The sequence below is a fragment of the Ips typographus genome, linkage group LG11 (genome assembly GCF_016097725.1).
Source record: "Ips typographus isolate SLU linkage group LG11, UJ_Ityp_2.0, whole genome shotgun sequence".
In the NCBI taxonomy this organism is placed as follows: Eukaryota; Metazoa; Arthropoda; class Insecta; order Coleoptera; family Curculionidae; genus Ips; species Ips typographus.
Genome location: NC_138432.1, coordinates 2,979,378 through 2,991,556, shown reverse-complemented (window position 1 = coordinate 2,991,556; position 12,179 = coordinate 2,979,378). Strand labels below are relative to the sequence as shown.

The window sequence follows — 12,179 nt, the reverse complement described above, 5'->3', positions numbered from 1 at the left end:
AATACTTATAGGTATAAATGCAAGTACTAAGAATATAAAGCTTTCTTTCTTCCATATCTCATGTAATAAAAAATATATAAAATCTCTAGACTTTACTGTGGTTTTTAAAGGAATTTGTGCTTTTAGAAGGTTTTTTGTTGGTTGAAATCATTTTATTAAATTAAACGAACTTACCAGAGTGAAGTTCAATTTTAATTATATTGCCGCCTTGCTTGAATTGATCAAATATAGGTAGATTCATCCGTTTGTACTAGTGCCACGATATTTCAAAGCAAAAAATAATCAAAATACCCCCTCCACACACAGTGCCTGCTCGCTTGGCACCCCTCGAATAGGGTTCAGTAGTTTTAGAGCACCACATTTTAGAGCCCAAGTGATCTCAACGATAGAAGTGTTGATAGAATGTGACAGAACTGGTTGACAAAAGCAGGTTTTTGTCAAATTATGTGTTCCTTTCTCTTGATAACTCCGTTCCCTCGATTCAAGAATCTAGGGTTAGGGCGTAACTCCAAAATAAGAAATATTGTCACGACTAGCGTGACGTGTTGAATTCAACTTATTTGCCTGGCATCTCGTTTCAGCGTGAAATAAAACACACAGTTAACTCTACCATCAAGTTCTATTAAATAAGTTCCTTAACATAAACCACTCACAAGTTACTAACTATTAAAATAAACGAAAAACGTTGCTAACTTCCAATAAATTCATAATCAAACAGACGTAGAACAATACACAACATAAAAGTAAAATATTCATACTTAGACTTCTAATGAAGACAGGATCTTGGAGAGAAGCTTGTCACTTAGAGCGCGTTCACGAATAACTATTATTTGAGGGTTACGGACATGTCTAATAGACATTTGCGGTTCGGTTTCCGACGTGGTGCACGACAAAACTGGACTGACTGGAATGAACCCCTCTCTATAGGGTATAACTTCCTTTTTATAGGATTCCAAACACTGGTTCCACCAATCAAAAAACTCTCAGACCTGGTCTTCTCTAGCCGACAACTTGTGACGACCTTTCGATCCTCGGTACTTTTAGCTATTGCCTCATAAGTGCAGTTGCATTGCAACCGCATTCCACAATTTTTATGTTTCCGCTCAAGTAATATAAATTGCACTTTTTTTTATCTTTCCGTTCAAGTGAAATAAATTTGATATATTTTCTTCGTGACGTTTAAACTAAGAACGCGTTTAACGCACTTTCCTTTGCAAAGATTTTAACTGCCTTGAGAAGTAAGGATATTAGTAAATACCTATACAAACCTGTATAACGTAGTGCGTGATTACCTTGAAAATAGAAGAATACTATACCGCCGCGCTGAATGCAAGATGATAGCGGGAATCTCTCAGGGATCGGTCATTGGACCGTTTTTGTGGAATGCGGTCTACGATGGAGTGCTAAGAATGGATTATTTGAGTTGTGTTGAAGCTATAGCGTACGCTGATGACCTGGCCGTGGTAGTTACTGCAAACGACAAAGACAATCTGGTATACAAGATGGATGAGACATTGTGGTGACATGACAGGTTAACACATGCTAACCAACCTCCTTGAAATAGCTCCAGAAAAAACAGAGGCTGTTATTCTTTGCGGCAAGAAAATCAGAAAGATATCGTGTTCACCATAGGTAATACGCAGATTAAGCCTAAGAAGCACCTCAAATATCTTGGTGTTTTTGCATACTATTTGCCTCGGTATTTCTAAATCATTTAGTATCTGGAGCTCGTCTCTAAAAGATCGCCATTTCGTATGCAAATATAAAGGTATTGATTCGTCCCAATGTGCACCTATCTTCCACAAATCTTGAATTAGCGTCTTTGGAACAATGATAACTGGACTCAAAAGTCCCAAAGGATCAAAAAGTTGTGACGTTGATGATAAAATTGATCTTTTTTGTAATAGGCCTTTCAATAAACGATGCTTCAATTTCATAGCTAATAGTATCTCCTCGTGGAATCCACTTTGATCCCAAGGTTCTAGTAGATTCGGACGTTTCAAATTTGAGTTCTGTAGGAGTGTTGGTATCGTCATCAACCCCGACGGCTCTTTGGTCATTGGGGACCCATTTACGCAACTCAAAACCACCCGTGGGCAAGATGTTAGAGATTTCATTTTTTAATCTTATTACTTCATTGACATCTTGTCCTCCAAACAGAAGGTCGTCAACGTAAAAACAGTTTAAAATGGTTTCACAAGCTTGAGCGAACTCTTCTTTGAACTCATAAGCTAATTCATTGAGACAACGAATGGCTAGGTAAGCTGCGGTAGCGGTACCATACGTCACGGTGTTTAGTTGGTAAACTTCTAGTACGCGGATTGTCACGCCAAACAATTTTTTACAACTTTCTTTGGGACTCTACAATATGAATTTGGCGATACATTTTAGTAACGTCAGCAGTTACTACAATATCATACTGCCCGAACCTTAAAAGGATTGAAAATATATCAGCTTGTATTGTAGATCCCCCCAACATCACGTCATTCAAAGATACTCCGTTGGAGCTTTATGCCGAAGCATCAAACACCACTCTGAGATGGGTAGTAGTACTCGTCTCTTTAATGACACCATTGTGTGGTAGAAAATACTTACCATCTTCCAGTGTGTCCTCCACTCTTGTCATGTGCTTCAATTGTTTGTAATCGTCAATAAATGCTTGATCTAATTTTCTTTCAATGTTGTAAAACCGTTTGGTTGCGTTATTTCTGGTATCTCTCAACAAATCAAGCAAAAATTTTAAAAGGTAATGTTACGATGAATCGCCCTGTTTCATCTCGCTTAGTAGTAACGACAAAGTGTTTTTCACACAACAATTCCTCTTCTGACCAAGCCTTAACTTTAGGGTAATCTTCAATTTCCCAAAATCGATCAATAGAGGAATCTGTTCTTTCTGTAGACAAATTGCAAAGTGGTACATTTGTAGCTTAGTCGGGTAATGGGCCAGAAACCAACCAACCCAACTGAGTTTTTTGCAAAGTGGGTAACTCACGCCCTAATTTAATTTGGTCAGAACACAATGTTCCAAAATCCTTCCGCCCCTATTAATAACTGAATTTTATCCGTCTGGTAAAATGCTGGGTCAGCAACAACACAATTTTGCGGAACTTTTAATATATTTGCATTGAAGGAGAATTGAGGTATATTACTAGTAATTTTCTTGATGACTAGACATGGCAGATTGAACTTGAAAGAATTTAATCTTGATTCTATTGAAACTCTGAATTACCCTTTGGTAAGTTTAGAACGTTACAAAATTCTTCGGTGATAAAATTTGATTCAGAACCGCAATCTAATAGCAATCTACTCTCATGAACCTGACCATTGTAGTCCTTAACTTGGACTATAGAAGTAGAAAGCAAAACGTTTCCACATTGATTACTCTTTTGAGTGTGTAGACTATTAAAATTGTTACTTACTGTTTCATTCTCCTCTGGAGGAGCAGAAGCGTTATTTGTTTTACTAAATTGAAAATTAGAAAAATGTAAAAGGCTATTGTGTTTCCGATGACATTTATTACAAGACTGTCACCTACACTCCCTAGCTTGATGACCTTTACGCAAACAATTTAGACATAGCCTCAAACGGACTATTTCGTCAAGTCGACGATTAGCTTCTAACTTTAAAAAATCTTTGCAATTGTAAATCAAATGATAATTTGCACAAAAACCACACTTTAAAGTTCCATTCACTCTAGTTTGAAGTGCATTTCGTTTAGCTTTAGGTTCCATTTTATTCTCAACCTTACATGGCTTTTAGATTTGCGTTATATTTAGAACCTCAAGCAAACGACATCTTTCCTGTAGAAACATTGAAATTCTTTAAAAGTTGGCAGTGTATAACTATGATTTAATGATTCCCATTCGCGCATCGAAGTACCGTCCAACTTGTTACTCAAAATATGTATCAGGTATCAATATGTATCAGAATATGTAAGGTGTCCCAATGAGAGACAGGTTGATCCAAAGTCTCAAGAGCGCGCGTATTTTGAATAATGCCATCTAGTAACTGTCCAATACCAATGTGAGATTCAGAACTTAACGTAGGTAAGTTGAAAATGGCGCGTACATGATTTTTCACCAATAAAGCTTTATTTTCGTACTGTTCATTCAATAACTGCCAAGCAGTCGATTAATTAGATGCAGAAACACCCAAAAATTGTACCACCTTCGCTGCCTCACCTACTAATGACAACCTCAAATAATGGAACTGTTGGATGTCATCAATACCATTGTTTTGGTAAATAATAGAGTGAAAACTATCTTTAAAAAATAACCAATTTGCTATAATCTCAATCAAATGTAGGTAATTTTAAAGGAGGTAATTTACAGAATTATCGGACACATTAGAATTGGCCCCAGAATTATTTAAATGAGATAAAATTGCATCTGCAATACTAGATGCAGCATTAAAATCATTTTCAAAAGTCTCTGTTTCAATATTCAAGGCAACTTGTCTATCTTCATCAACTTCCAACAAATTTGAAGTTGTAAATCTTCAAATTTTGTTAGTGAATCTTTAATTTGATTCAACCTTGTCTTTAATCGAGAAATATCTTCCTCTTAAGATACTTCTTGTTTTTCAACGTATGTCTTAAAACGTTGTAACGCCTTTTCGTACCGGTCCTTGTACGGTTTTTGCTACACCTAGGGGTAGGTGCTTCGAAACTCGGACGCCACCTTAATTTTATTTGGAGAAGCGTAACTAAGGAACTCGCTTTGTATACCTGGGGAGCTTTTACACAGTCGAAGACAGAGCGGAGGGTTGCAATGTAGTTTGGAAAGCAGCGGTAGCGGAAGGGTTAACGGATAGGTTCGGTAAATAGGACCAAATTGACGGTATACCACCAGAGGTTGTAAATGTCACGGTTGTGGTAGGAGGAAGCGTAAGAGAAGGGGTTGTCGGAGCGGTAGATACGGTGACGATACTGGGAAGTGCAGAAGAAGTCAACTTAACGATCTGCGGTTCATCTTCATCTTTCAGATAAGCAATCAATCGCTTTCTCAAAGTATCAACGGTCCCAGTTGTGCGTAAACCCATCTTCGAAAGTTCCACAATAAGCCCATCCTTCTTGAGCTGGTTTATGTACGTAATTTGAGAATCGAGAACGGAAAGGACGGACACAGGCAAGCCTGAAGTAGTGGTCGGCAATTCCTGTTCGGTATTCATCGTAGACAGAGATCGGCTTTCGGTAAAAACGGAAAATTCAGAAAAACTGTCACTCACTCAAATCAGAAAAACGGTCCCTGCTCTTGGGCGCCAATTTGTAACGCCTTTTCGTACCGGTCCTTGTACGGTTTTTGCCACACCTAGGGGTAGGTGCTTCGAAACTCGGGCGCCACCTTAGTTTTATTTGGAGAAGCGTAACTAAGGAACTCGCTTCGTATACCTGGGGAGCTTTTACACAGTCGAAGACAGAGTTCACGTTTATCTGTAAATGGATGAAGGGAGTGGGACAAAAATAAGGAAACACAGGGTTGTCAGCAAAACTAAACAAGTCGTGTTAACCAGGAAAAATAACAGTTAACAATCATTCGTATCTTAACTTACTTAAAAACTCTATCACAACAAAACAAAGGGAAAACAACACAGCCTCGTGTTCAAATCAATAAACGGTACAGTCGGACCTGGAGATCCCAACTAAATTAATACGGTAACTTTGAAACGGAAAACAAACGGACAACACAACCTAGTGTTCAGAACGGGGACCGGTTTGGAGAACTAAGACGATTTCGAAACGGTTTTTTCCCAGCCAGGGTAAACAGACGGTTACGGTATGAATGACATATTCGGACGGTACGAAAACCGTGCTCTGGGGGTACAGACGGGGTCAAAGAATCGGTATCCAGCTTTCAAAAGGTCGGCCCTCGGAGTAGTTTTCCCATATCACATTGAACACCACGGGACCTTTTTGCAGACCTTTGAGTATGACTTGCGAAGCGCTTCTTCGGCGGTGATGAAGTTTTTCTATTGTCGGTGCGGTTTCTCGGCGGCGGTAAAATTTTTGTCTTTAGTTGAGGCTCCTGTTGGTAGCAACTACAATCCTTGGACAGTTGACCTACGCGTCCAAATCTCGAGCAGAACAGAATTGGTGGCTTTGTACAAAAACCTCGGTGGTGGCCTACTTCTCCACATCTCCAGCATAAACCTTGCTGAACGGACAGAAATCTCCTCTTAGTCGTCGGTTCGGTACAAGTGGCGGTTGTGTCCACTTCTTCAATCGCGTCCAACCAACTGGTGGACTCGGTTAACTCCAGAGTGGGTGATTGCGACATTCTTTGCCTTAAGATGGAAATTAAAATGAACCGTCGGTTGACTTGATGTTTGAACGGAAACACGCAAACACATAACAGAAAAAAAAACATTTTAGGGCACATTTATATATAGTAGTTGCCCCGTTATGGTTATGAGTCTTTTCCGCAGTCTTTTATGCGGGGGGCAACCTTTCGGGCGGAGCTTGGCCAAAGCGGCCTTTAACCATGGTGGCCAAAGGTTTGGACTGACGCCATACCTCGCCACCTCGTTAGCCAAATCGGTTTCATTAGTAGGAGTGGGCGTAGTCTGTGGTGTAGCCGGCTTCGATGGTTTTCTGGCCGGCTGCTGCGGTTTTCTCGCCAGCACCACCACAATGTTTGACAGAATTTTAATTTTTGGCCTTCGCTTAATTTTTGACAAATCTCTGGCATCCTGTCGGATCTTATCTAATCGAGCGTTGGTGGTTAAAATTCTTTGCTCATAATGCCCCTTGATACAAATTGGCTGGTCGGCCACTGGCGCACCAAGCGGTGGTTCGCCAGGTAAGCGTCTTCGCGAAGTCGGTATTCTGCAGGGCATCTATATAAAGAAAACCAAACGGACTATAAGCATTAGAAATTACAAAGTTTTGGCATTCGAACTGTCATCGGCAGGTTTCAGGTCTTTAATGTGAATTCGTCGACGTACTATTCCAGAAACGTCTTTCAAATTAAATACAACGGGAGAAACAACTTTAGTAACGGTGTACGGTCCGGAATATTTTGGTGCCAACTTGGCAGCGAAACCTTTTTCAGCAGACGATAAGACTACTTCACGACGGAAAACTTTATCTCCCACGTGACATTTCCATGGGCGACCACGCAGGTTATAGTATTTACTTTGCACGGAAAAAGCTTTACCTAAGTGAAAACGGACAAGCTCGTGGATATCATGCAGAGCTTTAGTGCGCTCATTATGAGCGGAAAAATCAGTCGGTTGTGGATCACTATGTGTCGGGGAAGAAGAAGTTGCAACGGATGACGGTTTTAAACGGTACAGAGCTTTCGGAGGCTCTAACTCCCTACCAAAATTTAAGAAAGCCGGGGAAAAACCTGTGGAATCATGTTTAACGGTATTAATCGCAAAAAGCAAATCGGGTAAACGGACATCCCATTTTCGGTGGTCGGTTTCACAAAATTGAGCAATCATGGTTTTTAAAGTTTTATTTGTTCTTTCGACAGGATTAGCCTGGGGTGTATATGGAGGTGTAAAACGATGGGTTACCCCTAGATCTGAGAGCAAATCTTTGAAAACATGACTAGTGAACTGGGTACCATTATCAGAAATGACTATATTTGGACAGCCAAAACGAGTGACGATTTCCTCGTAGAAAGATTGACTTACTGCTCGCGCGGTTGCTTTCCTAATGGCCCTACATTGCACCCACTTGGTAAAACGATCCTGAAAGACTACCAGGTAATTATTACCTTTGGCGGACCGCGGTAGCGGACCAACTAAATCAGTACTGACAGTTTCCCAAGGGCGGTTGTTTCGGGACGGTTGCATATATCCAGGAGCGGCATGTTGAGAACTCTTGAAACGTTGACATGACGAACAGTTTCGTATATACTTGGCAATCTCCCTAAACATGCCGGGTCAATAATATCGCTTGGCTACTCTAACGGTTGTTTTCGCTATTCCTAAATGTCCAGCAGTCGGTGCATCATGATTCTCTTCTAAAACGGTACGGCTTGCGGCTTTCGGAACACATAACTTCCAAGAATCAGTCGAGTCGATATCGGACATATTATTCAGGTCCTAGAAATGTCGGTATAAACGTCCCTCTTTCACGCAATAATCGGGAAAAGCAGAAGGATTTGCTTCAACGGCAGCTTTCTTAGCTTTGTACCAAGAGCATTCTTCAAAATCTTCCAGAAGGGTTACTTCTGCGTAAGATTGTTGCTCTAAATTTGTCGGTAACGGTTCTCGGGACAGCGCATCAGCTACTTTATTTAACACTCCTTTTCGGCACTTAATGTCAAAATCATATTGTTGAAGGTGTATACTCCAACGTGCTAAACGACCGGCAGGACTTTTAAGAGAGTGTAGCCAACATAGGAATTGATGGTCAGTAACAACGGTAAAATGATATGCTTCCAAATAAGGTCACATTTTCTCAATGCCCCATACAATTGCTAAACACTCATTTTCGGTAACGGAAAACTTCTTTTCCATCACCACACACCTTCTTTCCGCTCACCATTCGGTCGCGAAGACGCATTGTAACTTAAGCGTGTGAGGCTGCGCATTGTTTTCTTTATTCTAATACTACATATCAACAGAAGAATTAGTAACTTCGTTACAACGTGTAAGACTGGCTTTCATTTGCCCCTTTTGATACTTAAGTGCCTTGTTGTTGTTTGTTTGTTGTTGTTTGGTGTTGACTGATTGGCTGGTAACAGAATTATTATGTGGCGGGAAATTTAAACGGTTCTCTTTATGATTTATGATGTTAAATTTATGGTATGAATTTGCAACTTTCTTACGTCGATGTCGATCGATGAACGATCTTAGCGTTAAATAACTATAAGATAAATCAACACAGATCTATAGCATCGACGTATAAAAGTTATAAAATCATACTTAGTAGGTAAGTATGTAATTTTAGAGACATTGACCTCATTTTCTGTCACATATGTAGCAACTAAATATAGATATAAATTTATTTAGTAAAATAAATTAACGCCCTTGGTATATAACAAGCTATTATCATGCAAAATTCATGGAAAAGGCAATTTTAAAATTTAAGACGTCAGTTACGCCCTCTGGTGGTCATTTCTAAAACTTAAAAATATTTTCCAGCGATTCTTTATGGCCGATTTACCCAATAATTTTTTTTACCCCAAAGTCATACGACGAACGGTTCCCGAGATATGTTCGAGAAACAGTCTTATTCGGTCACCCAGTACGTATTTCATATTGATTATTCTTATCAGCCGGTGTCGGTTTTCTAACCCTTTTATTCAGGTTGCCACACATAAAAATAATTAACACCCCCCAACACCTGCTAGAAACCCACTTTCAGGTCTTTGTTACCAGTTAAAACGTCCAGGTAAACCCTTTAATGCCTCCCTGTATACAGTGTGTCCATAAAGAATGGAATAAATTCGATTAAAATTCAGGGAATAATCTTTCAGAAAAATGATCGGACACGTATGTTATTATTTTTAAACGCAAATTTAATAAAATATATATGTACAGGGTGTCCTAAAATTGAGATACGACCTTTCAGTTGACATTTTCAAATGAGAAACCCCATTTTTTGTGGCATTTATTGATTCTGAGTAAATTTCTGGGTATTTTTCATGTAGAATCCTATGTCGATAATCAGCTGTTTTCGAAAAAATGATTGTTAAAAAAAATTCTTTGAAAAAAACTCCACTGTACCCATGGGGCTGATGTTTGGTTTATTTTGGCAAAGTTTTTTTTCATTTCTATAGCAACGCTTATTCATTATGAAGTTCCTAATTGGTCTGTTTGCTTTATCTGCGACTTTATTTCAAACAAATAATAATATTACAATGCGCTTATCAACAACCGAAATAATTGAAATTCTGATGATGATTGGGTATGGCGATAGAGTGCGATCTCAACATGAGGTGTGTAGTTTATTCAAAAAGGTAAATAAACCAGTCAGTTGTTAGTAAAATTGAAAGGAAGTTTCGAGATACGGATTCTGTAGAAGATAAGTCAAAGAATGGACGTCCTGCGATAAGCAAAGGCGAAACTAAACTAAATGTTTTATTATCTGTGGAAGAAAATCCACATATTAGCATTCGTCAAGTTGCCCGCGACTATCATATCCCTAGTTTGTCTGTACATAAGGGTTTACAGATAGAAAAGTGGCTCTCTTATAAAATGCACCTGGTACATGAATTAAATGAAGACGACCGACGAATGCAATTCTGTGAAACTTTAATAGAGATATGTCATAATTTTCCTGTTCAACTTAAAAATATTGTTACGGTTTAGGCTTACTATGCTCGATACTTCTGAACGAGCACTCGATTCGGGATGGAATCGATGCGCCGCAATATCTGGCCGGGCGCGAGTTAAATTTGAAAACCAAAAATAATGGTTTTTAAAAAAACACAAATTTATTTCGGACAAGTTACAAAGTGAACTTGAGTGAGTTACAATATGGAACTTAGTGAGTTACAATATGGAACTGGATACTTAGTCTTCTATATGTAGTTGCTTACTGCTATCCTAAAGGAACCTTATTGGAGGAATCCCAGGTACTTAATCCTACAGTTCCCGGAGTTGAGTCGAAGTTGGACTTTTTCCACTCACTCGTTCACTCTCCAAAACGTGTTTTTAAGGTTTTAGGTTCCGATTGACAAACCGTTAAAACCGACCGGATTTCGCGATTTTTGTCGAACCCGTTCAATCAGTATCCTACCGACTGCGCCAGTTAAATTTGAAAACCAAAAATAATGGTTTTTAAAAAACACAAATTTATTTCGGACGAGTTACAAAGTGAACGTAATAATATGGAACTGAACCCGAGCACTACATTTCTAGTTATTTTATGTAAAATTAGTTGCTGACTACACATTACATAGTTTAAGTATTTCTAATAAAGGGTTAGGTTAGGTTAGGTTCGACGTTCGACGTAAATCGCGAAGCGTTTCAGAGTGGTTCTAGAACGTGGTTAACCGAATATAAAAGAAGCGGTCTCGACGGTGGACGAGCAGTGAATTTCGGAACGCGGTAAAGTTTAAATAGTGGTATAATTGTGGAATTGTAGTAGTGTTTTTAGTAGCTGAGTTAATTATTGTACGGATTGTTTTGAAGTGTAAATAAATTTATTAATTGTTGAGTTAAATTGACGAAAGATGAATAAACTTTCACATTAATGGAGCAACAGTCGGTATTGGGCAAAAGAAAGTCCCAGTTGGATGAGAGAACAACACACCCAATAACCTGAAAAAAATAATGTTTGGACAGGAATTGCGACCTTATTTTTTTGCAGATTGCAGAGACATTGAACGGTCCAAGATATCTTGATTTCTTACCGCAATACCTAATCCCCACTTTGAGAATGTGTGTGTGTGAACGAAGAACATTTATGGTTACATATGCATGATGGTGTACCACCACATAATTTCAAGTTAGACAGTATCAACAAAGTAGCATTTCCCAAAGGATTGGATTGGAAGGCGTGGATCAATTGCCTGCAAGATCTCCTGATGTCAATCCTTTGGATTTTTTTTTGTGGGCCCATCTTAAAATGTTGTTAATAAAACTAAACCTGAATCAATTAACGACTTAAAAACTAGAATTAGAAGAGTTGGTACTAACATTATACAAGAAATCATAAATAAGATCCAGCGGAAATTTATCGATCGTTTGGGATACTACCAGTTACAAGAAAGGTTTCAGTTTTGAACATTTAATTAACTAAAAGTCGTTACCACAAAACATACACACACAACATACAGTAGTTTTAAACTGTGTGTTTGGTAAGGTGTACAATGATCGTCCTTGTGTTGACTGTGTGATCCTGACCACCTCTTGTTAAGGTCTGATGAAGGCTTAAGAGCCGAAACCGGTAACCGAATTAAAAGCTTTCCTTTCCTGAGTAAAAAACATGGGCCACTTCGAGGATTGCAACAACTTTATCTTAAAAAGTTTAAATATGTAATTATTGTTTTTTATCATTAAAGACAGACATAGTGATATATAAAACATTTTTTCTACTCCTACAGGGATATTGGTTCATTCCTTAACAGTTTAGAGAACGGATAAGTAGATAATTCCCTGAATTTAAATCGAATTTATTCCATACTTTATGGACACACTGTATACATATTCTTCTGCGCCTGGTCGATTATCGAGTGATCCCGAAGGCAGTGCGGGAATATGCACACGCATTCCGCATC

General features: G+C 38.8%; 1 protein-coding gene across 1 annotated transcript; it reads right to left on the bottom strand.

Moving 5' to 3' along the window:
• Window positions 1–1,860: 1,860 nt before the first annotated feature.
• On the bottom strand, window positions 1,861–2,626 carry LOC145735699 (uncharacterized). Its single transcript, XM_081989675.1, has 2 exons — window positions 2,596–2,626; window positions 1,861–2,309 (listed from the first exon to the last, which is right to left on the bottom strand). The coding sequence occupies exons 1-2, from the start codon at window positions 2,624–2,626 to the stop codon at window positions 1,861–1,863; spliced, it is 480 nt and encodes a 159-aa protein (XP_081845801.1).
• Window positions 2,627–12,179: the final 9,553 nt, after the last annotated feature.

Excerpts from the sequence above, each read along its gene's own strand:
- LOC145735699 (XM_081989675.1), bottom strand. The coding sequence starts at position 2,626 with ATGACAAGAGTGGAGGACACACTGGAAGATG. Across the intron at positions 2,310-2,595 it reads GGAGGACACACTGGAAGATG|AAGTTTACCAACTAAACACC; the intron begins GTAAGTATTTTC and ends TCCGCGTACTAG.